This window comes from Ranitomeya variabilis, chromosome 4, assembly GCF_051348905.1.
Source record: "Ranitomeya variabilis isolate aRanVar5 chromosome 4, aRanVar5.hap1, whole genome shotgun sequence".
Classification (NCBI taxonomy): domain Eukaryota; kingdom Metazoa; phylum Chordata; class Amphibia; order Anura; family Dendrobatidae; genus Ranitomeya; species Ranitomeya variabilis.
Window position 1 is genome coordinate 400872839 of NC_135235.1, and position 27329 is coordinate 400900167.

The window sequence follows — 27329 nt, forward strand, 5'->3', positions numbered from 1 at the left end:
AGTGTTCCGTGTAGTATAATGGGCCCCACATAGTCCTCCATACAGTATAAAGGGCCCTACATAGTGCTCCACACAGTATAATGGGCTCCACATAGTATAATGGCCCCACATGTTAGGTGTTGAGTTCCCAACGCTGCACAGGGGGAATCTTGAACCATGTCCGCTGCGGTCTCCCATTCTCCCTCAGCCACAGTGGAGCCTGCTTAGCAGAGACGTCGGTTCCAGCATCTGGCTCAAGCAGATACTGTGTGTTTAGTTACAACTGCCATTCCAGGCTCAGCCTTTGTAACCAGCATTGATCAGCGACGAGCAGATTTTCCAGGGACTAAGTGCTGCTTTCTTCTACTGAGCATGCCCACGGGACGACCTCTCATTGGTGGTCGGGGGTCACATGCTCAGGTCCTGTAGCAGCTCCAATTGGAGCACTAGGAAGGTTCTGGAAGGCTACAGATATAAAAGGTTCCCATGGCCGCTCGGCCATGCGCTAGTATAAAACTGAAATTGTGTGTGTGTGTGGATGTATGACTGAATCTGGTGAAAGCGCCTTAATCATTCCCATCCCTAGTGTTGTTGAAAGTACTTGGGTGATTGAGCTACCTAGCGACAGACTGTGCCATCCAGCACTAGGCACAAGCTACAGCGTCTATTAGCAGCGACCGCCAGTGCGGCGGCGTGCGCAGTCAGTGCGCTTTCCTGACAACCGGTCAGTGTAGGTTGGGAATTCCCGCTTGGACTCAGCATCTAACTCAGGGCGTCCTCAGGCGCGGGCTCAAAAGCCACCGAGGGTCAGCGAGTCCAATCACCAGTTTTGTGGGGGTGATTCATAGGGATCCCACTAGCATCTTTCAGCTGCACCCTGTGACTGCTAACAGGGCGCAGCGTATATTTGACGACTCTGTGACGCAACAGAGTTCGCTTCCATTCACACTGGGTGAAGTCTAAACCCATGAGTGAGCAAGCGTCCATCCGCCATTACTCAGCAGCAGGTTCCATCTCTGCACTGTGGATCCGGGCTGCGAACGCACCTCTTATCTCCCTTTATATTATTTGGTGCGTCCTGCTAGCCCTAACACCACATAATGCTCCATACAGTATGATGGCCCCACATAGTGTTCTATGTAGTATAATGGCCCCCACATAGTCCTCCATACAGTATAAAGGGCCCCACATAGTGCTTTATACAGTATAATGGGCCCTACATAGTGCTCCATACAGTTTAATAGGCCCCACATGGTGCTCCATACAGTATAATGGCCCCACATAATGCTCCATACAGTATAATGGGCCCCACATGGTCCTCCATACAGTATAAAGGCCCCCACATAGTGCTCCATACAGTGTAATGGGCCCTACATAGTGCTCCATACAGTATAATGGGCCCTACATAGTGCTCCATACAGTATAATAGACCCTGCATAGTGCTCCATGCAGTATAATGGACCCCACATAGTGCTCCATACAGTATAATGGGCTCCACATAGTGCTCCATACAGTATAATGGGCCCCACATAATGCTCCATACAGAATAATGGACCCCACATAGTGCTCCATACAGTATAATGGACCCCACATAGTTCTCCATACAGTATAATGGGCTCCACATTGTGCTCCATACAGTATAATGGCCCCACAAAATGCTCCATACAATATGATGGCCCCACATAGTGTTCCGTGTAGTATAATGGGCCCCACATAGTCCTCCATACAGTATAAAGGGCCCCACATAATGCTCCATACAGTATGATGGCCCCACATAGTGTTCCATGTAGTATAATGGGCCCACGTAGTCCTCCATATAGTATAATGGGCCCCACATAGTCCTCCATACCGTATAAAGGGCCCCACATAGTGCTCCATACAGTATAATGGGCCCTACATAGTGCTCCATACAGAATAATGGACCCCATAGTGCTCCATACAGTATAATGGACCCTACATAGTGCTCCATACAGTATAATGGACCCCACATAGTTCTCCATACAGTATAATGGGCTCCACATTGTGCTCCATACAGTATAATGGCCCCACATAATGCTCCATACAGTATGATGGCCCCACATAGTGTTCCATGTAGTATAATGTGCCCCACATAGTCCTCCATACAGTTTAATGGGCCCTACATAGTGCTCCATACATTATAACGGGGTCCGCATAGTGTTCCATACAGTATAATGGGCTCCACATAGTGTTCCATGCAGTATAATAGGACCCACTTAGTACTACATACAGTATAATAGGCCCCACATAATGCTCCATACAGTATAATGGCCCCACATAGTCCTCCATACAGTATAATGACCCCCACATAGTGCTCCATACAGTATAATAGGCCCCACTTAGTGCTACATACAGTATGAAAGCACCTCATAGTGCTACATACAGTATAAAGGGCCCACATAATGCTACATACTGTGTAATAGACCCCACATAGTGCTACATGCAGTATAATAGGCCTCACATTGTGCTCCATACAGTGTAATTGCGTCACATAGTGCTTCATATAGTATAACAGCCTCATACAGTGCTTTATACAGTATAAAGATCCCACATAGTGCTTCATAAATAATAAATAATAATAGGCCGCACATTAAAAAAAAAAAAAATACTCACATCTGCCCATTCCTCCGCTGCTCCAGTCTCTTCATGGTGTCTTCAGATCCTCTGCACATCTAGTTACAGCAGGTACATTGTGTCTCGCACCCTGTGCGCGGAGACATCAGGCACAGAGATGGATTGATGGAAGAGGGAATGTCAGATGACGCTCCCTCTGCCTCCTCCATCATTGATTTCAACTGTATCGGCATTTAGGGTGCAGATATAGTTGAAAGTGAGATGCCATGCGGGGGACCAATCGCAAACCAAATATACTCAGGGGACCCATCTGGCGCCTCGGGCCAAATATACTCACCCTGCGAACCGGAATTTAACATATGTGCTCTAGGCCCTTAGACTCGCTTGCCACATGTATAACCTCAGACATGTAGTAAAATCTCTGTCCACTTATTTCCCGTATGTTTGTCTATAATGGAGGGCTCCAGTTATGACTTTGACATTTGTTGAAATGTTTCCCGTTATAATTAGCAGTTAGTGGCAGTATATCACACAAGGCAAGAGGGAGACTTTGCAGTGATGCAGCAGTTGTCCACAGCACAAATCACATTCAGACTTTCATTTTTCAGAGTATCCTTAGTGGCTACAAGCAACTGCTCCACACTTTGATAAATCTCCCTTATTGTCTATTATGTGATTTTAGAATTAGTGCTCTTTCTCCCAATCATGTTCCTACAGTGTAGGATCCTTCACAGGATAATGGTCCTTTTTCTGCCTGATCCACCGAGGATGGACCAGAACAAGAGCTTGATGACTGAGAAGATATTAAACCTCACCCTGGAAATTATCTGCCTGCTTACTGGAGATGTAAGGGATACCGGGAATTAAGTCTCATGGCATCAGTATAATCTCTAAATATAATGACATGACCATAGAGGTTAGCAATAGCGTGAATGTATGAAGCTATATTTATCAGGGTCTTTCTTCATACACAGAATTACAAATTTGTGAAGAAGACATTTGGAGAGGCTCTTGCCACCAGCAGCTATCCTATTGTGTTAGGAAAATGGAAAAAGACCAAGCTTCTCGTCGGGAAACCTCAGTCTCAATCACTGATATATGAAAGAAACAAAGAGCAGAAGATCCTAGACCTCACCAACAAGATCATTAAGCTGCTGACCGGAGAGGTGAGGCTGCTGGGAATACTAATGTAAAACACAATTTACAGACCAACAAAGAACAATCAAAATGCCAGAAGTCAGTAAAAGGGAACTTATTTAATCTTGAAGGGGTTGTTCACTACTTTTATATTGATGGCCTATCCTTAGGCTATGTGCACACACTGCGGATTACTCTGCAGATTTTTCCGGACTGATTTTGGTAAATCAGCAGGTAATCCGCACTGTGGATTTTTCCTTCCCCATGACAGCACCGTTACGTGAGAGATGGCTCCCACCCCCAGGAACAGGAAACCTACAGTGGAGATAAAAGATGGGGGCAGTACTTCTCTCCTCAGTTTGGTTTACTGTTCCTGCGGGGAGCCTGCGACGCTGAATCCGGAGGGATCTTTCTCTGGCAGTGCTGGTCCGGAGACCAAGGTCCGTGGTGGGAGCAGCAGGGTCGGCGCACGCGTCACTTACAGACCCGGGAGCTGTGTCTGAGGCGTCCTTCCCGCTGCGGGCTCCCCGGCGTCCGCTCCTGGCCGGAGGCTGGGCCGGGGTAGGGGCGTTTCCATCACGAAGCTGGCACTAAGTGAATGGGACGACTTCCGGTTCAAACCGGAAGTGACGTCGCATGCCGGGGGGTGGGGGAGAAGTTTCAGGGACGCATGCACCGCTCCCACCCTACAATATTTAAGGAAGCAGTGTGGCAAGCAGCGCTGGCAATAGCCTCCTGACAGAATGGCTTACCCTGTGGAATCGGCCGTTCCATCAGAGAACAACCCACAGCCTGTCGTGGTATTAAGGTTCTGGTGGGTGAATGCCTTTGTAAGGCAAAACGTATTAGTAACATTGTCTTTCTGTGTCATGTATGCAGGGAAAGAAAGTTACATCTAAACAAAAGAATAGAGTATGTGCACTCTGTGATAAAGCCCTCCCTAAAACATACGAGAAGCGGATCTATCGTCCATGTATAGAAAGAACTTAGGCCGAGGAGTTGTCATCTTTACTCCAAAATATAAAGGCTATTGTTAGGGACGAAGTAATAATCACAGTAAAGCAGCAAATGAAACAACATGGGTTGCATAACTCCGAAAATCCACCTTCTACCCCAGCCCACATCTCTGACATAGAATCTGAAGGTGAGCAGGGGGAATTACCGCCCAGTGATGACTCAGATTTAGACTCTTCAGATGAAGAGTGTGGTCGCCTTTTACGTATTATCTGAAGACGTTGGTTGCTTAAACTGGTCAGGTCTACCCTGGGGGTTGAAACTCCAAAAGAACAACAATCAATCCAGGAATCTATGTTTAGTAATCTGGAAGGAAGGAAACGGAGAGTTTTTCCATTTCATGATAATGTGTTAAACCTAATTAAGAAGGAACGGAAAAAGCCGAATAAAAAAATGTCAGTTCCTCAGGCCCTAAAACGGAAATATCCTTTTGACGATGAAATCTGCGAAAAATGGGGAAAAGCGCGTAAACTAGATGCGGCCATTGCGAGTACCTCCAAGGGCATAGCGCTTCCCTTTGAGGACATGGGCGCCTTAAAGGACCCCCTTGACAAAAAGGCGGATGCCTTCCTTAAATCAGCATGGGAAGCATCATCTTGGGCGTTTAAACCAGGATTAGCTGCCACTTGCACGGCATGTGCCATGGTTAAGTGGTTAGAAGAACTAAGTGAGCAAATAAGAGACAAATGTCCAAGAGACAGACTCCTGGAAGTAATACCTTTGCTACGAAACGCGGCGGGGTTTCTAGCAGATGCGGCCATTTATTCAGTACGATTTGCTGCCCGGGCAAGTGCCCTCTCAAATTCAGGCAGAAGAGCATTATGGTTAAAAAATTGGAATGCTGACTTCCAGTCCAAGGTAAAACTCTGCGCAGTACCCTGCGAAGGACAGTATTTATTTGGAAAGGCGCTGGACGAAATTTTAGAGAAAGCAGCGGATAAGAAAAAGCATTTCCCTCCGCCCCCCTTCTTTAAACGCCGTTGGAGTGACACTCGACGATCCTTTCGGGGACCAGTGAAAGCAGGCCGAGGCCGGCCAGGGGATAGATCCATGCGAGGAAAGATCTGGAACGAAAGAAGAGAGAGGGGATTCCTCTTCAATAAGCCCCCTCATAAATCAGACCCTAAAGAACAATGATGCCATGTTCCAAGTGGGGGGAAGGATTTGGGTTTTTGGTTCATCAGTGGGTGAAGCTACCAACCTCACGATGGATAATCAACCTATTATCCGAGGGCCTACGGTTAAACTTTATCACCCAACCTCCTCAGCGAGTGAAAGTCACCCGCGTGGCCAAAAAAGAACCAAATAATATTAGAGAGGGAAGATCATCTCCTTCTGGAAAAAGTCCTTGTAAGAGTATCACCACAAGAGATAGTAAAGGGGTTTTACCGCACCCTGTTCCTCACGCCAAAACCGGATGGTTCACTAAGAACGATTTTCAATCTAAAAGCAGTGAACCAATACATCCGAGTAGAACATTTCAAAATGGAAACTCTAAAAACGGCAGTAAAGTTACTGTATCCGGGCTGTTACATGGCGGTAATAGATCTCACAGATGCGTACTACCATGTACCAATCTGTGTAGAGCATCAACAGTATCTGAGGTTGGTGGTACAGCTGGAGCAAGTTTACACCCATCTACAGCACCTACACTCACCGGCCACTTTATTAGGTACACCTGTCCAACTTCTTGTTAACACTTAATTTCTAATCAGCCAATCACATGGCGGCAACTCAGTGCATTTAGGCATGTAGACATGGTCAAGACAATCTCCTGCAGTTCAAACCGAGCATCAGTATGGGGAAGAAAGGTGATTTGAGTGCCTTTGAACGTGGCATGGTTGTTGGTGCCAGAAGGGCTGGTCTGAGTATTTCAGAAACTGCTGATCTACTGGGATTTTCACGCACAACCATCTCTAGGGTTTACAGAGAATGGTCCGAAAAAGAAAAAAAATCCAGTGAGCGGCAGTTCTGTGGGCGGAAATGCCTTGTTGATGCCAGAGGTCAGAGGAGAATGGGCAGACTGGTTCGAGCTGATAGAAAGGCAACAGTGACTCAAATCGCCACCCGTTACAACCAAGGTAGGCCTAAGAGCATCTCTGAACGCACAGTGCGTCGAACTTTGAGGCAGATGGGCTACAGCAGCAGAAGACCACACCGGGTACCACTCCTTTCAGCTAAGAACAGGAAACTGAGGCTACAATTTGTACAAGCTCATCGAAATTGGACAGTAGAAGATTGGAAAAACGTTGCTTGGTCTGATGAGTCTCGATTTCTGCTGCGACATTCGGATGGTAGGGTCAGAATTTGGCGCAAACAACATGAAAGCATGGATCCATCCTGCCTTGTATGGAGCATCTTTGGGATGTGCAGCCGACAAATCTGCGGCAACTGTGTGATGCCATCATGTCAATATGGACCAAAATCTCTGAGGAATGCTTCCAGCACCTTGTTGAATCTATGCCACGAAGAATTGAGGCAGTTCTGAAGGCAAAAGGGGGTCCAACCCGTTACTAGCATGGTGTACCTAATAAAGTGGCCGGTGAGTGTATGTCTTCCCTTCGGGGTATCAGTGGCCCCTCGTATCTTCACAAAGATAATTTCAGAGATAGCATCCTTCGTGAGGAGGGAAAATATTCTACTAGTACCCTATTTAGACGATTTTCTCCTTGTAGCAGACAATCAGAAAGACTGCGTAAAGGCAGTTACAAGAGTACGAGAGGTACTGTCCAAGTTGGGATGGATAATAATTTTAAAAAATTAAGAATGGTTCCAGTCCAGATACAGGAGTTCCTCGTGATCCAGTTAAACTCAATCAGACAAGATTGTGTCCTTCCAGACAGGAAACTCGAGGCCATAAAACAAAAGATAAAGCAAACACAGGTGGCCCAGTCCATCTCGGTGAGGGAGGTCATGTCCCTCTTAGGTATGCTGACGGCAACAATTCCGGCGGTCCAATGGGCACAACTACATTCAAGAGAATTACAGTGGCAGATCTTGGCAGAACAAGCAAAAAACCCCTACAACCTAAATCAGAAAATCACCTTATCACCACAAGTTCGGGACTCTCTAAATTGGTGGCTAAAATCCAGAAATTTAAAAATGGGGGTGCCATGGTCGGTCCAGAATCCATTAGTACTAACCACGGATGCGAGCCCGTTAGGCTGGGGAGCGCATCTACCAGATCAAATCTTACAAGGCCTATGGGATCCTCAAATGGAGGCAGCTTCCTCAAACCTGAGAGAACTAATGGCAGTAAGACAAGTAATTCTTCAAGCAGCAGAAGACATCAAAGGAAGGCATTTAGTAGTGTTGTCCGACAACAGCACAACAGTCTCGCACATAAATCGGCAGGGGGGGAACAAGATCGAGATCTCTGCTGGAAGAGGCAAAAAGACTGTTTTGCTGGGCAGAAAACCATCTCTTATCTCTAACGAGCACACACTTAAAAGGGTCGGACAACTTTGTTTCAGATATCTTGAGGCGACACGGGCTGCACTAGAGCGAGTGGTCCTTAAGGCTAAGTTCACACGTTGCAGAATTGCTGCGGAAATTTCCGCGGCAATTCTGCGCCTCCTGCCGCGGGTATATCGCATGCAGAATTAGCATGCATATACCCGCAGAAAACTAGCGTTTTGCAAGCATAATTAGCTTGCAGAATGCTAGAGTTTTCCAAGCGATCTGTAGCATCGCTTGGAAAACTGACTGACAGGTTGGTCACACTTGTCAAACATAGTGTTTGACAAGTGTGACCAACTTTTTACTATAGATGCAGCCTGTGCAGCATCTATAGTAAAAGATCGAATGTTTAAAAATAATAAAAAAAATAAAAAACATGGTTATACTCACCTGCAGACCTCAGCGGCGTCCGTTCCTATAGCTGTTGTGCGGTGAAGGGCCTGTGATGACGTCACGGTTGTGATTGGTCACGTGACCGGTCACATGCGGTCTCGCGACCAATCACAAGACCGTGACGTCATCGCAGGTCCTTCACCGCCCAGCAGCTATAGGAACCGAAGGGGCAGCGTGCAGCGGAGAGGCCGGAAGACTGCGGGAGACATCGAAGGTGAGTATATCGCTATTTTTTATTTTAATTCTTTTATTTTTGACCAATTATATGGTGCCCAGTCCGTGGAGGAGAGTCTCCTCTCCTCCACCCTGGGTACCAACCGCATATAATCTGCTTGCTTCCCGCATGGTGTGCACAGCCCCGTGCGGGAAGTAAGCAGATCAATGCACTCCTATGGCTGCAGAATTGCCGCGATTCCGCAATTTTAATGAACATGCTGCGTTTTTTTCTGGAATGCGATTCCGCTCAGGAAAAAAATGCAGCATGTGCACAAAAAATGCGGAATGCATTCTGTTACATAGGATGCTTAATGGTAGAGTTTTTTTCACGGTTTTATAGCGTTTTTATAGCGAAAAAACGCAAAAAAAAACCGCGAAAAATATGCTACGTGTGCACACAGCCTAAATCAAGAAATTTTTGGAGAAATCTGTGCCGTCTGGGGTGTTCCACAAGTGGATCTGTTTTCCACGAAACAGAATCGAATGGTAAAAAGATTCTACTCCCTGAACCCAAGGGAAAACCCAGAAGGAGTGGATGTGCTGCTGCATCAATGGAAATTCCAAACTGGCTTCCACGTTTCCCCCAGTTCCTCTAATTCCTCGAGTCCTGAAGAAAATCCGAGAGGACAAGGCACGAATAATCCTAATCGCACCCTTCTGGCCAAAGAGGGCATGGTTCACTTGGCTCAGACTTATGTCCATCTCGGACCCTTGGATCCTTTCAGACGTCCCAAATCTCCTACACCAGGGTCCAGTAACACATCCTCAAGTAGACAGTCTGCATCTCACTGTCTGGAACTTGAGAGGGGACTTCTGCTTGCAAAAGGGTTCTTGGATCCATTAGTTGCTACTCTGCTATCACAACTGATAAATACCAAAAAGTATGGGGAACATTTCTAGAATTTTCAGGACGACGCCTGTCAAATACCATCCAGAAGGTTCCAATAGCCAATAATTCCTCCAAAAAGGGTTGGAGAGAGGATTGTCTACCAGCACCCTAAAGGTGCAAGTTTCGGTGCTTAGCGCCTTGTTTGACTAAAAATTGGCTGATCACCCCTGGGTGTGTAGGTTCATCCAAGCCTCCTTTACGGCCAGACCATTCAAACCTCGCCCAAAGGTAGCTCCCGGGGATCTAAATTTAGTGTTGAATGCCTTAACCTCCTCTCCTTTTGAGCCTCTTTCTTCCATCTCGGTGAAAGCTCTAACTTTAAAAACAGTTCTCCTGATTGCCCTTACGTCTGCCAGACGTATTAGTGAGCTCCAAGCTATATCTGTGGATCCCCCATACACTACTATTTGGATGACAGAGTGGTTATTAAAACCGACCCGGCCTTCCTACCAAAGGTCAATTCAAAATTCCACAGGGATCAGGAGATAGTTTTACCCTCATTTTGTGCTAACCCAAAATCCCAGGGAGAAGAAACCTTTCATTGCCTAGACGTCAGACGTTGCCTACTTCAGTATCTAGAAGTATCAAAACCATGGCGACAGTCTCCAGCCCTTTTTGTCTCCTACCAGGGGGCAAATGGGAAAAAAGGCCACAAAATCAACCTTTGCATGGTGGCTCCGTATGGCTATCTCATTTTCCTATTCCTCTTCGGGGCAAGCTCCTCCACTCGGTGTAATGGCCCACTCTACAAGGGCCATCGCCACATCCTGGGCAGAAAGGGCAAATGCATCTATAGAACAAATCTGTAATGCAGCAGTATGGTCTTCACCCTCTACTTTCTTCAGCCACTATAGGCTAGGTCTGGGGTTATCAAGTCTTGCCTTTGGAAGAAAAGTTCTATCTGCTGTTGTCCCACCCTAGGAGTCTTTTTCTATTTCGTCCTCTCACGTAACGGTGCTGTCATGGGGAAGGGAAAAAATGATAATTACTTACCGGTAATTTGATTTTCCAGATCCATGACAGCACCGCACTAATTCCCGCCCTATCTTGGTGATGGTTGTGTGATTCACAGAAAAAAACAAAAGAAAAAACTGATGAAATAATATCCATATAAATGTATAAATAAATAATAAGTAAATAATCCTTGGAAATGAGTGTAATGTACATATATCCAAACTAATAAAGCGGTTACCTTGCATACTCTGTAAACAAACTGAGGAGAGAGGTACCACCCCCATCTTTTATCTCCACTGCAGGTTTCCTGTTCCTGGGGAAGGGAGCCATCTCTCACGTAATGGTGCTGTCATGGATCTGGAAAATCAAATTACCGGTAAGTAATTATCATTTTTCCTGGTTTTACACCTGCGGATTCCTATTATGGAGCAAGTGTAAACCGCTGCGGAATCCGCACAAAGAATTGACATGCGGCGGAATAAACAATGCAGCGTTTCCGCCCATGTGCACTGCGGATTTTGTTTTCCATAGGTTTACATGGTACTGTAAACGCATGGAAAACTGCTGCGCATCTGCAGCGGCCAATCCGCTGCAGATGCGCAGCAAAATCCGCAGCGTATGCACATACCCTCAGGTGGGGATGAGTCACTCACTGGTACCTTTGCCGATCAGCTGTTTCTGATGCTGGTCTGATATGCTCAATTGTGAAGCTGAACAGCACAGTTTCATCAACTGTACAGTAGCTGTGACCAAGCACTGGACCTCTGCTCCTATTTCAGTGAATAAGAGTTGATCTTGATCACCCTGCTGCAGGTAATATACTGTTCATGGAGCTGTGCTGTTCAGCCTTGCATGTGATCACATCCGATTGGTGACATGTCAGTTGTCTCATTCCCTCAAAGCTGATATTGATGATCTATTTGAAGAATAGACCATCATTTTAAAAGTAGTGGACAACCCCGTCAAAATCTGTAACTGCAGTAATTGTCCGTAAAGATACACTAGGGAATAAAATAAGGAAGAGGTAAATGAAAGCAAATGATCAGAATCATAGAATGTTAGAGTTGGAAGGGACCTCCAGGGTTCTCATGTCCAACACCCTGTTCAATGCAGGATTCACTAAACCATCCCATACAGATGTCTGTGCAGCCTCTGTTTGAAGCCTTCCATTGAAGGAGAACTCACCACCTCTCGTGGCAGCCTGTTCCGCTCATTGATCACCCTCACTGTCAAATATTTTTTTTACTATTCTGTATCCTCTCCCTTTCAGTTTCATTCCATTTCTTCTTGTGTTTCCATGTGCAAATGAGAATAAGGATGATCCCTCTACACTGTGACATCCCTTCAAATATTTGTAGACAGCTACTAAGTTTCCTCTTAGCCTTCTTTTTTGCAGGCTAAACATTCCCAGATCCTTTAACCGTTCCTCGTAGGACATATTTTCCAGTACGCTCACCATCTTGATAGTTTTTCTCTGAACTTTCTCCAGTTTTTTTCAATGTCTTTTTTTAAATCTGGTGCCCACAACTGGACACAGTATTCCAGATAAGGCCTCGCCAAGAAGGAGTAGAGGGGGATAATTACTTCACGTGATCTAGACTCTATGCTTGTCTTAATACATCCCAGAACTGTATTTGCTTTTTTTGCTGCTGCATCACACCTTTGACTCATGTGCAGTCTGTGATCTATTAGTATACCCAAGTCTTTTTCACACGTGTTGTTGCTTAGTTCTTTTCCTCCCATTTTATAGATGTAATTTTCGTTTTTGTTGCCCAGATGTAGAATATTGCATTTCCCCTGTTAAATACATTCTATTAGTCGCTGCCCATTGTTCAAGCTTATCTAGATCCTTCTGAATCCCTTCCCTGGCTTGTAATTTCCTGGCTCCATCTTCTTTCCTTTTTTTTGTCATGGGGACAACATTTGCCCTTCTCTAATCTTCTGGGACTTCTCCTGTTCTCCAGGATTTTTTAAAGATTCTGGCTAGTGGTTCTGCAATATCGTTTGCTAACTCTTTCAGTACCCTAGGATGTAAGTCATCTGGACCAGGAGATATAAATTCATTTAAATTACGTAAGTGTTCCCTCAACATCTCTGTTTATGGATAGTGTGGATTCTTTTATTCCTTTGATTGCACCGTGAAAATCAGTTGATGGTATAATTGTTTTCTTAGAGAACACAGATGCAAAAGAGGAATTTAAAAGTTCAGCCTTCTCAACATCATTTTTCCCACCTCACCCTTTTCAGCCTGTAAAAAGCCTATAGCATCTTTGACTTTTCTTTTGCTTTTGACATACCCTCAAAATCCTTTATTATTGCTTTTGGTCTCCCTTGCACTCCTCACTTCATCACTGGCTTTAGCTCTTCTAACTCTTGCCCTGCATTCCCTGCAGACAGCATTATTTTGTTTTTAGATATGTCCCCTCTTTCCATTTGATATACATTTTTTTTTTTTTACTTTTTAGCATGTGATTTAGTTCTGTGTTCATCGATCCTGGTCTCTTTAAATGCTTCTAATTCTTCCTTTTTGGGATTGTTACTGCTTTTGCAGTGAGAATTTAATTTAACAAAATCTTCCATCCTTCTTGGACATTTCTGTCCTTTAGAACATCCAGCCATTGAACATTTCCTACCCTCTTTCTGAGTCTATTAAAATCTGCCTTTCTGAAGACCAACCTTAAAGTCTGAATCCTCTCTCTAGCTCATTGATCTCTATACATCAGTTAGCTGCTAACCTCTTTCCCCCTTAAGGCCCCGTCACACTTAGCGACGCTGCAGCGATACAGACAACGATGCCGATCGCTGCAGCGTCGCTGTTTAGTCGCTGTGTGGTCGCTGGGGAGCTGTCACACAGACAGCTCTCCAGCGACCAACGATGCCGAGGTCCCCGGGTAACCAGGGTAAACATCGGGTTGCTAAGCGCAGGGCCGCGCTTAGTAACCCGATGTTTACACTGGTTACCAGTGTAAAATGTAAAAAAACAAACACTACATACTCACCTTCGCGTCCCCCGGCGTCCGCTTCCTGCACTGACTGAGAGCCGGCCCTAACAGCAGAGCGGTGACGTCACCGCTGTGCTGTGCTTTCACTTTACGGCCGGCAGTCAGTCAGTGCAGGAAGCAGACGGCAAGGGACCTGACGGACACCGGAATGTGAGTATGTAGTGTTTGGTTTTTTTTACATTTACGATGGTAACCAGGGTAAACATCGGGTTACTAAGCGCGGCCCTGCGCTTAGTAACCCGATGTTTACCCTGGTTACCAGTGAAGACATCGCTGAATCCGTGTCACACACACCGATTCAGCGATGTCAGCGGGACCTCAACGATCAAAAAAAGGTCCAGGCCATTCCGACACGACCAGCGATCTCACAGCAGGGGCCTGGTCGCTGGTACGTGTCACACATAGCGAGATCGCTACTGAGGTCGCTGTTGCGTCACAAAACTTGTGACTCAGCAGCGATCTCGCTAGCGACCTCGCTTAGTGTGACGGGGGCTTTACTCTCAGCTCCTGACAAGCTGCTGTTATAAATATTGCAAAATCAACAGCGAAAGGCATATGCAACTTACAGAGCAGTTCTTCTACTCGTGGCTCCGGCGCTGCCTGCAGCTGTGTGTTTGTTCAAGTGCCCTGTGATCACTGTGTGTTAATACAGGGATAACTATGTAGTCTCCAGAAAAGAAACATTAATAGCTGAATGTGTTACAACTGAACTTGGGCTGATCTTTATAGTTCTACTAATGCTACTGCTCTGCCTCTCACCAGAGCTGTCACTCTAGGAGGAGAGCCCGCCCTGCTAGAAACCAGAAATAGATGAGACTGCATAGCTCTGAGATGTTCAAGAGCCAACTTAAGAATAACCATTTAACTCCAGGTAAGGCTGAATTCAGTTGTCCATGTTTCACAATACCATTACCAGCCATGGGCCTCCTGACATGAACTGATTAGCCTCATAAATGTCTGTTTGTTTTCGGTCAGGAGACACATGGCCGGTCTGAGAATTGATGTCTGTATACGGACCGTAGAACATGGATGTCTTAATTCAGCCTAATTCTGAAATCCCACATCTTGGATCTTGCAAATCTGTGCAGAGGTTGTTCATAGATGGCGAGTCAGGATTACTTGTTATGTTATCTGTTACTATGATTGCTAATACTAAAAAAAAAACCTACCTGTTATTCTTTGGTCACAGACAGCGATGCTCTCAGTTGGTGAGTCTGGATGACTCTGTGTCTGTTACTTTATCGTTTCAACACCAAACCCATGTGCTGTATGTTTGTCACAAACAGAAGGTCCTGAAGGTATCAATAGGTAAATGGTGTCTGCAGTCTGTCCCACTCAGTACCACCCTATCCTGTCACTACGCAAAACATGCCTTGAAAAGGACAACCCTGTAGGCTATTTCACATGAAATCCTGAGATTAACTCTTGTATGACATCCCAAACACATTTTAGCTGGCACAGTGACCAAAAGTTGAATAGAGCAGATGCTTATCTGAAGGTTTTAGAACTTACCAACAAAATCACTGATCTGCTGACTGGAGAAGTGAGCGCTGCCGGGAATAATGGGACATTATACAGTAACACAAGGGTTAATGTGTCTGGATGATGACTGTATCATTGTGTGTCAGGTTCCTATACGGTGTCAGGATATAACCATCTATTTCTCCATGGAGGAGTGGGAGTATATAGAAGGACACAAGGATCTGTACAAGGACACAGTTATGGAGAATCATCTACTTCACGCAACTTCGGGTAAGAACATTTTGTAAATGATAAAGGTGCAGACAGTTTTGAAGGGTCATGGAGACCATAGATGCATCCACCATATAAGATGTATGGAATGGATTTATTCACGGTGTAGACTTGTTTCCTACAGATAAATCCAGTAAGGGAAATCCAGTAGACGAATTTCCTAATTCTCAGTATTCCCTGGACTATACAGCTGAAGATCTCTCACAGAATCATCAGGTACATCGAGCAGAGATCTCAACTGATTCTTAATATATTCTCAATAGCAGCCATGTACCTCTTATTGTCTATTGTTTTTAAAATGCATAATACAGCATGAAGGTTCCCTTATTATAAAAATAGAAGATTTCGATGATGAAGACGACACATGTTTTACGGATATGGAGCATTCTTCTGATAACATCACTGATGACACCACTGGTAAGTGATAGAAAAATATACAGAACAGAATATAATATTTCCAAAGATTCATATTTTAAGAACCAAAATGAGCAGCTATTGGCCTGGCCATAGATTGACAGGACATTTAACCAGTTAAGCAGCGATTGGTGGTAGCTAGCACAAAATCTGGCAAGATTTCTCTTCTCTAGAAGATATCAACTGTGAGGAGGAGATGAACAAGAAGGTGGCATTCTTGAGTTTAGATGTGTCATTATAGTTAGGGTTAATCAGACATTCAGGACAGGTCACAAGAGTCCCTTGTTCTTCCCAAATCTAGGAGAATCCACTGTCACATGTACACAGGTTATTTTTTTTTGTTTTAACAGATGGATCCAGTAAGAGAGATCAACCAGAAACATGCTCCAGCCCGCTGTGTCCAAAAAAAGATCTAGATGAAGATCTTAATGCTTTGGAGGATCATCAGGTACTTACTTCTGGGGTCTTACTTTAAATAATCTGTAGAGCATCTGTGTAGGCCTTTTGGTCAGTCCTAGTTCAATACATCTGACGTGATAATTCTAATCTTTGGATGAGAAGGGGTGGCATTGTTTAGAGATGGCGAAAATTATGTCTGTTTATTGCTTGTAACTAGTTGTTATAAAGTGTTTGACTATTCTGTTGTTATATAATCTGTACTTTTTCTTTTACTCTTTGAATCAGGATGATGATTTGCTTAATATTAAAGTTGAAGTTGTCGATGAAGAAGAAGATATGTGTTGTATAGCTGATCCTCAGTGTAAAGAAGAGCAAGAAGAAATTCCTGTATTTATTGATATAGGTGAGATATCAAGTGATTTTAAGTTAGGAGGAAAGTATTTCCTTTCCCATATCACACTGCCAACTTAAAATAGTAAAGAGAGACTGGCACACAAGAGGTCAAATCTATAGCGAGTCGTAATACTAGGCACTGCCACTACTAAAAGTATGGTGCCTTCAATAGCAGGTCAGATGGGATACCCAGAATTGGACCCAGTGATCTGATATTTATTGCCCATGCATGTGATGGGCCATGCTGAAGTACTGTTAAAATAATAGTGTAACTCCATCATCCCTGCATGATTCTTCTCCCTCCCCCTGACAGGGACGCCGACATGCTCACATCACAGCTGCTCTGCTGTTCCTCCTACTGTGGCTTCCGCCACAGCTCCAAGGCCCCAGAGTCTGCGTACACCGCGCAGGGCTCCTGGCAACGCCCTTAGGGCAGGCGCGCGTTCCCCAGACCAGCATTCCGGAAGTGTCCCTAGCCTATTGCTGGGAGGCATCATATGTATTTAAGGCACCCTCCCCTGTAGGGAGGTGCCTGAGCAACTTTAGTGTCTAGTTTGTCTTCAAACCTTCCAGTCCATTGTTGGGTCACCGTCCTGTCTAAACCGGCCATTCTGCCTGAACCAGTACATGTGATCCTGAAGCCATTCTGTCTAAACCAATATCTGTGATACTGAACTCGCAGTACCTGTCCAATCTGAACAGCACCTGTATCCTTTCTGCCAGTGATCTTGCCCTTGTCCCGCCTGACTCTCCAAGTACGTAACTGCATTACTAACCCTTGAAGTTGTTGAGGGAGGATCTAAATTGATCCTTCACGGTTGACTCAGTGATTTCCAAATTTATCTACAGGGCGTTGCCGGCAGCTGAAAATGACCAGACGGAGACGTGTGCCTCTGTATGGGGGATCGAGCAGATCTCTGGCCCCCGTTTTATTGTGTATCGCTTTTCATAATCATAGAAATTATACTTCAACCAATCAGCATAAGAACACGCTCACAGTTCTTAACCTATAAGAATGCAGGAAAAACTTAACCCATAAGAATACAGAAAAACCGGAAACTACATATATGGTCATATCTTCATATCTTCTTGGCATAGAAAAACACATAGTAACAGGTGCCTCAAAGTCTTATCTAGCTTGATACACCCCCGAGTCCCTTCCCTGGCTCGAGTCAGAAGACTCAAGGTCTTTATACCAATTATGAACCATAGCCTAGTTGAATAACAGGCTTGTGAACAACAAGATAAAGTTACTTCATGGCAGCTATAACCTTTTACCTAATTAACAGAATTTATCTTTAAGCAACAGGAAAATGGAGTCGAAAAGCACAAAATGGAGAATCTTTCTTAATTTGTCCCTTCACATTCCCCCCTAGATAAATTTTGTTAATTAATGTCCAGCATCAGAGGTACTATCCCAAGCTCTAAGCTCGAGGGGTACTGGTCTTCACATGACTGGTGCCATGTTACCAGCCATGGCTGTTGCGGCGTACCCGTCCCCCCTGTATACTAGAATTTACGAATAACAATTGTTGATAACAGTAGTGGGGATCTTTTGAAGATAGCCATGCGCTTGGCTCCAACATCTTCATCAGGTAACTTTGTGAAATCGGTGTAGAGAAGAGCAGGGGTGGCAACGCTTTTGGTATCATCATTAGTTGTCTTAGTGCAGAGTTTCCTAATACATACAGAAATACACCAAAGAACAAGTTTTAGTATTACATACATGACAAGGATAAAGGCAACAATATATAACAAACTTTGAAAGATTTCAGCTATCCAGCCCCCAGGTCCGTCAAACCAATTGGCTGGATTAAGAAAGGAGAAGGTGTCTGCCCACCAACTGTCCTTATTACAGTCATTGTCTTTATCATATTGATATCTGAGTCTTTGAATATCCTCTAACTTTAACTTCATAGTGCTATTGGGATCTGTATAATGACAGCAAGCGGGTCCAATTACCTGACACATACCATCCTGTGCTGCTGTTAAGTAATCCAGTACTATAGTATATTGATTAGTGACTATGATAAGTTGGTTTTGGACAACAACAGTAGTATTAAGTATATCAAATATATCCCAAATATGATCATCTAGATAGTCTGTTGCCCTAACCAATTTATCCCACATTTGTGTAATCATAGGGTAAATGAAAACAGAACTGACAATTTTATTGGCTATACCCATCTGTACTACTAATCTTTCATGATATTGTACAAACTTATTATTCAAGGATGTTGGGGAATTTAGGCTGTCCCATGAGGTTACCAATATTATTATATGGCAATACGTAAAACCAAAACATTATGTCCCCTTATTTGCTACTAGTCTGTTTGACCAGCTTGCAGTGCGATACGTGGATCCACGTCGACCTTCCTTCCAGCTTTACTGACGTAATGAGGAGGACTTGGTAGGGACCGTCATACAAGGGTTCTAGTCCGTGTTTTCTGACATGGCTTTTCACGACCACGAAACCACCAGACTTCAAAGTTGTGACAAGTGTCGGTTTCTGCTGAATCTGGAAGGGAAGAAAAAACTAAAACATGGATGTTAGCAAGATTTTTACTAAGCTGAATAACATATTGAACAGCACTGTCAGTTTATTCTGATAACTACTGAGACTGGAAATTTGCAACTGAGGGCCTAGCACCAAATAATATCTCATATGGGGACAGGCCATGTTTTGCCTTAGGGGTAGTACGAATGTGGTACAGTACAATGGGTAGGAGCCCTGGCCATGGAGCCGTAGTCTCCTGCATCATTTTGGTCAATTGTCTCTTCAGTGTGCCGTTCAGCCTCTCAAATTTCCCACTGGATTGTGGATAGTACAGAGTATGGAGGACTACAGTGGATCCAAGCATTGTCAAAACCTCCTGATACACATAAGAAGAAAAAGCCGGACCTTGGTCACTTTCGACGACTTCTGGAACACCATATCTGCATATAACTTCCATCACCAGTTTCTTCGCTGTGGTTTTTGCAGTAATGTTGGTAACCAGGAATGCTTCAGGCCAACTGGAGAACATGTCGACAACCACCAGACAATATTCATACCTTCCAGACTTGGGCAACGTGATATGGCCACTTGGAGCCTTTGGAAAGGATAGTCGGGCTTAGCAAGGTGCTTCGAGGGTACACATTGAAGTTGACCGGGATTGCAGGTCTGACAGATATTACATGCATGGTTGAGTGCTGTCAGGACCGTAGAAATACCTGGAGCCCAGTAGAATTTTTGTACATTTTTTTTCCTCGATGTGTGGGCCATGTGCCCACGTGGCAATAGCAGGGTACATCCGCTTAGGGAGACACACAAGTTGGTCCTTTTTCCAGAGACCATGTCCATACGTGCTCCATCAGCCTTCCACCGCTTCACTTCTTCCTTTGGAGACATTCTCTGCATCGTCATTAAGCGGTCTCACGGGGTCCGACAGAAAACCTCAGTCTGTTGTCGATCATCAGGTTCCTGTAGAGTCAGTGTTTCTTGTAACTGTTTACGCTGAAAGCGTGTGGTCACCATAGCTGGTATGGTTTGTTCAATGTGTAGGAGAGCAGCAGCTTTTGCTTGCATATCCACAAAGGCGTTACCAACAGTGTGTGGACTTTTCCTAGGACCGTGCGCCTTAATTTTGATAATGGCCACCTGGGTAGGTAATTTGATTGAGTCCATGAGGGTTTTAACAGCTTCAGCATTCTTCACTGGAGTCCCGGCGGTGGTAATAAACCCTCGATTGGCCCATAGGGCTCCGAAATCATGAGCAATACCAAATGCATACTGTGAGTCCGTTTATATATTAGCCCGCCTGTCTTTGGCCAGAACACATGCAGTAGACAGAGCCTGAAGTTCTACTTCTTGTGCTGACAGTGAGGGAGGGAGTGCAGCTCCGTGCACTACAGTGTCTTCTGTAGTAACAGCGTATCCGGTGTGGAATCTGCCAAAATAATCAGCATATCTTAAACCGTCTTCCAGGGCATTGTAGAGAGGTTGCATTATGCGGGATGCGTCCGGTATCCACTGACGACAATAAGTACATAGTCCAAGAAAACGCTGGAGTTCAGTCTCATCTTTTGGTAAAGGAAGGGAGCTGACGGCTATTTTTCTTTCTTTTGTGAGGTGTCTAACACCCTGAAGGAGACAGTGACCCAAAAATATCACTTGACCAAGGCAGAACTGAAGTTTTGAGGCCGAAACCCGACACTTCAGGTCTGCCAGATACTTGAGGAGGCTAACAGTGGCAACAATGGCTTCCTGCTCTGTTGTCGTCCCTGATAAATAAATGCAAACAGAAACTGGCAATTTGGGTGTAATGGAATGCTGAAGAAGGCATTGGCGAGGTCGATGACTGAACCAAGCAGCATCCTGAGGTATCTGGGACAAAAGAGTATGTGGATTAGGCACTGGAGTTTCCAGAACAGTAGCTGCATTAACTGCCCGTAGATCTTGTACCAGCCGGTACACAGGGGGTTGGCCGGGTGAGGTCTTTTTCTTAACGGGAAACAAGGGCGTGTTACATGGGGAAACACAGGGTACCAGGGCACCATTATCGAGTAACGTTTGTATTTGCCCCTTGAGGCACCGCTCCTGATCATGTTTCAAAGGGTACTGATGGACTTTGGGAAAAGGGGCACCAGGTTTGAAAAACACTTTTACTGGTTCTACAGGCATTATTGGGGGTGGATCTGGGCCTATCAGGGCCATCATAACCGTGGGAAGGGCGTGTAGGATACAGATCTCATTGTGTTCATCTGCATAGGGGTTATATAACGTAGGAACCATCTGACCATCATCTTGGAGTTGTATTCTGGAGCGGAACTGTGATAATAAATCTGCCCCCAGTAAATTTACCGGACATATAGGAGAGATTACGAACTGAGCAGTAACTTCAGGGAAAGGTCCCACAGGGATGGGTTTTGTGAGAGTATATTTATTGGGTCTGCCATCTACTCCAATTAAAACAAGCTCTTGATCTGAGAATTGACATGGCGGGGCTGGGGAGGGAGATTCCCAGACATAGGGTTAAAAAGGATATTGGATTTGTGTAAGGTGGGGAGGGCAGGAGCTGAAGTCTGTTACATGGGCCACTGATAAGGAACAGAGCTGTGTCCTTGCAGCTGTGGGGGGGGGGGGTGAGATTGGAGTAGGAATCACTGCAGCCACTGATTTAACCTTTAATTTCCCTGCTGATGCAGAACGGGCTAAATTCTTTTGAAAACTCTTTACTATTTTCAATGCATCATCCGGAGTGGAAGTCTCAATATCGGGTCTGACTGACATTATTGCCTCTTTCAATTCAGATTTAAGGCCGGACATCAAAGCTGCCACAAAAATGTGTGAATGGGCTTTATTTTACAATGAGAATCCCAGATCTTTAAATACTACCATAAGACGCCCATAGAACTTCTCGGCAGTCCAGGATATATTGGTGCCTTGGGTTTAAGGGGCATAGGGCTTACAGTAGGGAGTAAAGGCTTAATTTCCTGGGGAGGGACCATATTATCTAGCAGGGAGACCCCCTGTCCCAAATTGTTGATTGTTTGCTTTCCCGACACATTAATCTCAGTCACTTTCTCAGTTCCTTCTTGCACCACAAAACATCCAGTTTTTTGTCATAGTAATAGACAACTTTCCTTTTTCAACGTAATTCACTTCCTGTGTTGATCCTCAATTTGCTATATATCAACCACTCAACTTGAAGCAGGTGAATCTTTACCAATCTTTCAATTACACTGATAATCAAACAATCTCTTACAAGTTTCCTTCTAAAACCAGGTACCATATTTCACTTTCAACTATTCTGTACTATTGTTTAAACACAAATCTCCCAGCGCGACAGAAAATATAGAGAAACTTAGAACGCAGCTACGTGCCCCCTCCATACCAGACACAAAGTCGAGATAAGAAAATCACAACATTCCTCAACACAGAGAAAGCAATACCGCAGCTGTTTGACTCCCCCCTCCCATCGGGTATTTTAGAAAGGTTTCACACAGAAACAGAATACAGCAGTTCTCAGACTTAATTTCTACAAAACCTTCATCACACAATTCACGTGCCAGACCACCTTAGAAAAACCCATGATTGAGAATATTTTCCCCATCTTTGGGCTAACCATATCAGATTCATCACACAAATTCAAAGTCTTCTTTTCCTTCCACGGAAACTGATTCTCCTTTAGAGCTAAATATCCTTACTTTAGTTGTGCACAATACCGACGGCCTTACGGTTTTGTTCCACTGGGTCTCTCTGTCCCCCGCTGGGACAACCCAAAAACGCAGTACTCAGTGAAAGGAGGAGGGCGTCTTAGACTTTCCCTCCGGACACCTCTGGACAGATATAAATATATATAATTCCTGAGTTACGCATCCTACCCAATCTTCGATCACCTCACCGCGCCTGATTCTAACAGTGATCAGGAATTCAGGATATTTTGACTGTAAAGAGAATTACATCACTGGTCAATCCGGGGTGTCCGTCCCTTATGAGGTACGGTTCAAGCACTGGGCTCCCAACAGACCTACACCTCTACAGGTCCTTCTCAAAAAATTAGCATATAGTGTTAAATTTCATTATTTACCATAATGTAATGATTACAATTAAACTTTCATATATTATAGATTCATTATCCACCAACTGAAATTTGTCAGGTCTTTTACTGTTTTAATACTGATGATTTTGGCCTACAACTCCTGATAACCCAAAAAACCTGTCTCAATAAATTAGCATATCAAGAAAAGGTTCTCTAAATGACCTATTACCCTAATCTTCTGAATCAACTAATTAACTCTAAACACATGCAAAAGATACCTGAGGCTTTTAAAAACTCCCTGCCTGGTTCATTACTCAAAACCCCCATCATGGGTAAGACTAGCGACCTGTCAGATGTCAAGAAGGCCATCATTGACACCCTCAAGCAAGAGGGTAAGACCCAGAAAGAAATTTCTCAACAAATAGGCTGTTCCCAGAGTGCTGTATCAAGGCACCTCAATGGTAAGTCTGTTGGAAGGAAACAATGTGGCAGAAAACGCTGTACAACGAGAAGAGGTGACCGGACCCTGAGGAAGATTGTGGAGAAGGACCGATTCCAGACCTTGGGGAACCTGAGGAAGCAGTGGACTGAGTCTGGTGTGGAAAGGCGTGTGCAGGAAATGGGCTACAGGTGCCGCATTCCCCAGGTAAAGCCACTTTTGAACCATAAACAGCGGCAGAAGCGCCTGACCTGGGCTACAGAGAAGCAGCACTGGACTGTTGCTAAGTGGTCCCAAGTACTTTTTTCTGATGAAAGCAAATTTTGCATGTCATTCGGAAATCAAGGTGCCAGAGTCTGGAGGAAGACTGGGGAGAAGGAAATGCCAAAATGCCTGAAGTCCAGTGTCAAGTACCCACAGTCAGTGATGGTGTGGGGTGCCATGTCAGCTGCTGGTGTTGGTCCACTGTGTTTCATCAAGGGCAGGGTCAATGCAGCTAGCTATCAGGAGATTTTGGAGCACTTCATGCTTCCATCGGCTGAAATGCTTTATGGAGATGAAGATTTCATTTTTCAGCACGACCTGGCACCTGCTCACAGTGCCAAAACCACTGGTAAATGGTTTACTGACCATGGTATTACTGTGCTCAATTGGCCAGCCAACTCTCCTGACCTGAACCCCATAGAGAATCTGTGGGATATTGTGAAGAGAAAGTTGAGAGACGCAAGACCCAACACTCTGGATGAGCTTAAGGCCGCTATTGAAGCATCCTGGGCCTCCATAACATCTCAGCAGTGTCACAGGCTGATTGCCTCCATGCCACGCCCCATTGAAGCAGTCATTTCTGCCAAAGGATTCCCGACAAAGTATTGAGTGCATAACTGAACATTATTATTTGATGGTTTTTTTGTTTGTTATTAAAAAACACTTTTATTTGATTGGACGGGTGAAATATGCTAATTTATTGAGACAGGTTTTTTGGGTTATCAGGAGTTGTAGGCCAAAATCATCAGTATTAAAACAATAAAAGACCTGACAAATTTCAGTTGGTGGATAATGAATCTATAATATATGAAAGTTTAATTGTAATCATTACATTATGGTAAATAATGAAATTTAACACTATATGCTAATTTTTTGAGAAGGACCTGTATATGATTCCACCCAAGAATCACCCCACCATCGGGGACAAACCTCAGATCCTCTTTGCAGCAACAAACACAGGAAAACCACACCAAACGGTCAGTCTGGACAGTATAACTGCCAACTTACCGTGGTTGTTGTGGGGGATGATCAGTCCCAATTTTCCAGTGCCTGTGTCCGGTCCGAGGGTCCTTTGTCTTGTTGTCCTCCGGGGGGGCAGAGGCGTTCCTGTTTGGGGCCCTACGTTTTCGGGTGCCAACTGTTGAGGGAGGATCTAAATTGATCCTTCATGGTTGACTCAGTGATTTCCAAATTTATCTACAGGGCATTGCCGGCAACTGAAAATGACCAGACGGAGACGTGTGCCTCTGTATGGGGGATCGAGCAGATCTCTGGCCCCCGTTTTATTGTGTATCGCTTTTCATAATCATAGAAATTATACTTCAACCAATCAGCATAAGAACACGCTCACAGTTCTTAACCTATAAGAATGCAGGAAAAACTTAACCCATAAGAATACAGAAAAACCGGAAACTACATATATGGTCATATCTTCATATCTTCTTGGCATAGAAAAACACATAGTAACAGGTGCCTCAAAGTCTTATCTAGCTTGATACACCCCCGAGTCCCTTCCCTGGCTCGAGTCAGAAGACTCAAGGTCTTTATACCAATTATGAACCATAGCCTAGTTGAATAACAGGCTTGTGAACAACAAGATAAAGTTACTTCATGGCAGCTATAACCTTTTACCTAATTAACAGAATTTATCTTTAAGCAACAGGAAAATGGAGTCGAAAAGCACAAAATGGAGAATCTTTCTTAATTTGTCCCTTCACAAAGTCAGCTGCTACAGTACCAGGGACTGCCCTAGAGTGGTACCTGCAGCTCAAGCCTGACCTCACCATCAGAGGCTCTAGTGAAGACCAGGTAGCTGCCTAGTTTTGCCCTTCTAGGGTAAGCCCTGCCCGTGGTGCAGTGGGTCCACACATACCAGCGTGACAAATAGTAATGTAATAAGACACAATGGAGTATGAAAAGTCCATAAATAGAGAGGGTACAGAAATTATTCAGACCCTTTTAAATGTTTCACTCTGTTTCATTGCAGCCATTTTGTAAATTCAAAAAACTTCATTTGTTTTCTCATTAATGTACAGTCTGCAGCCCATCTTGACTGAAAAAACACCCAGAAATATTGAAATTTTTGCAAATTTATTAAAAAAGAAAAACCAAAATATCACATGGTCATAAGTATTCAGACCCATTGCTAGGAAGACTTCTAGTGGTCCCAAACGTCTTCCATTTAAGGACTACGGAGGCCACTGTGCTCTTAGGAACCTTGAGTACTGCAGAAATTCTTTTGTAACCTTGGCCAGATCTGTGCCTTGCCACAATTCTGTCTCTGAGCTCCTTGGCCAGTTCCTTTGACCTCATGATTCTCATTTGGTCTGTAATGCACTGTCAGCTGTGAGGTCTTATATAGACAGGTGTGTGCCTTTCCAAATCAAGTCCTATCAGTTTAATTAAACACAACTTGACTCCAATTAAGGAGTATAACCATCTCAAGTAGGATCACAAGGAAATGGACAACATGTGAATTAGATATCAGTGTCTGAGCAAAGGGTCTGAATACTTATGACCATGTGATATTTCAGTTTTTCTTTTTTAATAAATTGTCTACATTTCTGTTTTTTTCAGTCTAGATGGGGTGCAGAGTGTACATCAACGAGAAAAAAAATGAACTTTTTTGAATTTACCAAATGGCAGCAATGAAACAAAGAGTGAAAAATTGAAAGGGGTCTGAATACTTTCAGTACCCACTGTATATTCTGGAACGTGACCAAAGGTACCTTCACACTGAACAACTTAACAACGATAACGATAGCGATCCGTGACGTTGCAGCGTCCTGGATAGCGATATCGTTGTGTTTGACACGCAGCAGCGATCAGGATCCTGCTGTGACATCGTTGGTCGGAGCTAGAAGGCCAGCACCTTATTTCGTCGCTGGATCACCCGCTGACATCACTGAGTCGGCGTGTGTGACGTCGATCCCAGCGATGTCTTCACTGGTAACCAGGGTAAACATCAGGTTACTAAGCGCAGGGCCGCGCTTAGTAACCCGATATTTACCCTGGTTACCATTGTAAATGTAAAAAAAAACAAGCACTACATACTTACATTCCGGTGTCTGTCGCGTCCCCCGGTTTCCGCTTCCCTGCACTGTGTCAGCGCCGGCCGGCCGTAAAGCAGAGCACAGCGGTGACGTCACCGCTCTGCTTTACGGCCGGGGCTTACACAGTGCAGGGAAGCGGACGCCGGGGAACGCGACAGACACCGGAATGTAAGTATGTAGTGTTTGGGTTTTTTTTATATTTACACTGGTAACCAGGGTAAACATCGGGTTACTAAGCGCGGCCCTGCGCTTAGTAACCCGATGTTTACCTGTGTGACAGTTCTCCAGCGACCACACAACGACGAAACCGCGACGCTGCAGCGATCGGCATCGTTGTCTATATCGCTGCAGCGTCGCTTAATGTGACGGTACCTTAAAGCCATGTGCACACGTTCAGGATTTTTCCCGTTTTTTTCGCTATAAAAACGTGATAAAAACGCGAAAAAAACGCTAACC

At 44.6% G+C, this 27329-nt stretch overlaps 1 protein-coding gene across 4 annotated transcripts in view; it reads left to right on the forward strand.

Annotated features, from left to right (window-relative positions):
• The window catches only part of LOC143764904 (uncharacterized), a 59184-nt gene that overhangs the window by 23749 nt on the left and 8106 nt on the right, over positions 1-27329 (forward strand). Inside the window, exons 2-8 of one of the 4 annotated variants that reach the window (XM_077250997.1) lie at positions 3289-3417; positions 3546-3737; positions 15264-15387; positions 15512-15603; positions 15699-15804; positions 16152-16249; positions 16486-16603. In XM_077250997.1, the coding sequence (XP_077107112.1) occupies positions 3310-3417; positions 3546-3737; positions 15264-15387; positions 15512-15603; positions 15699-15804; positions 16152-16249; positions 16486-16603 (838 nt within the window). In that variant the 5' untranslated portion in view covers positions 3289-3309. The remainder of the gene's footprint in view (positions 1-3288; positions 3418-3545; positions 3738-15263; positions 15388-15511; positions 15604-15698; positions 15805-16151; positions 16250-16485; positions 16604-27329) is intronic. The other 3 variants (XM_077250998.1, XM_077250999.1, XM_077251000.1) reach the window with 3 other exon arrangements.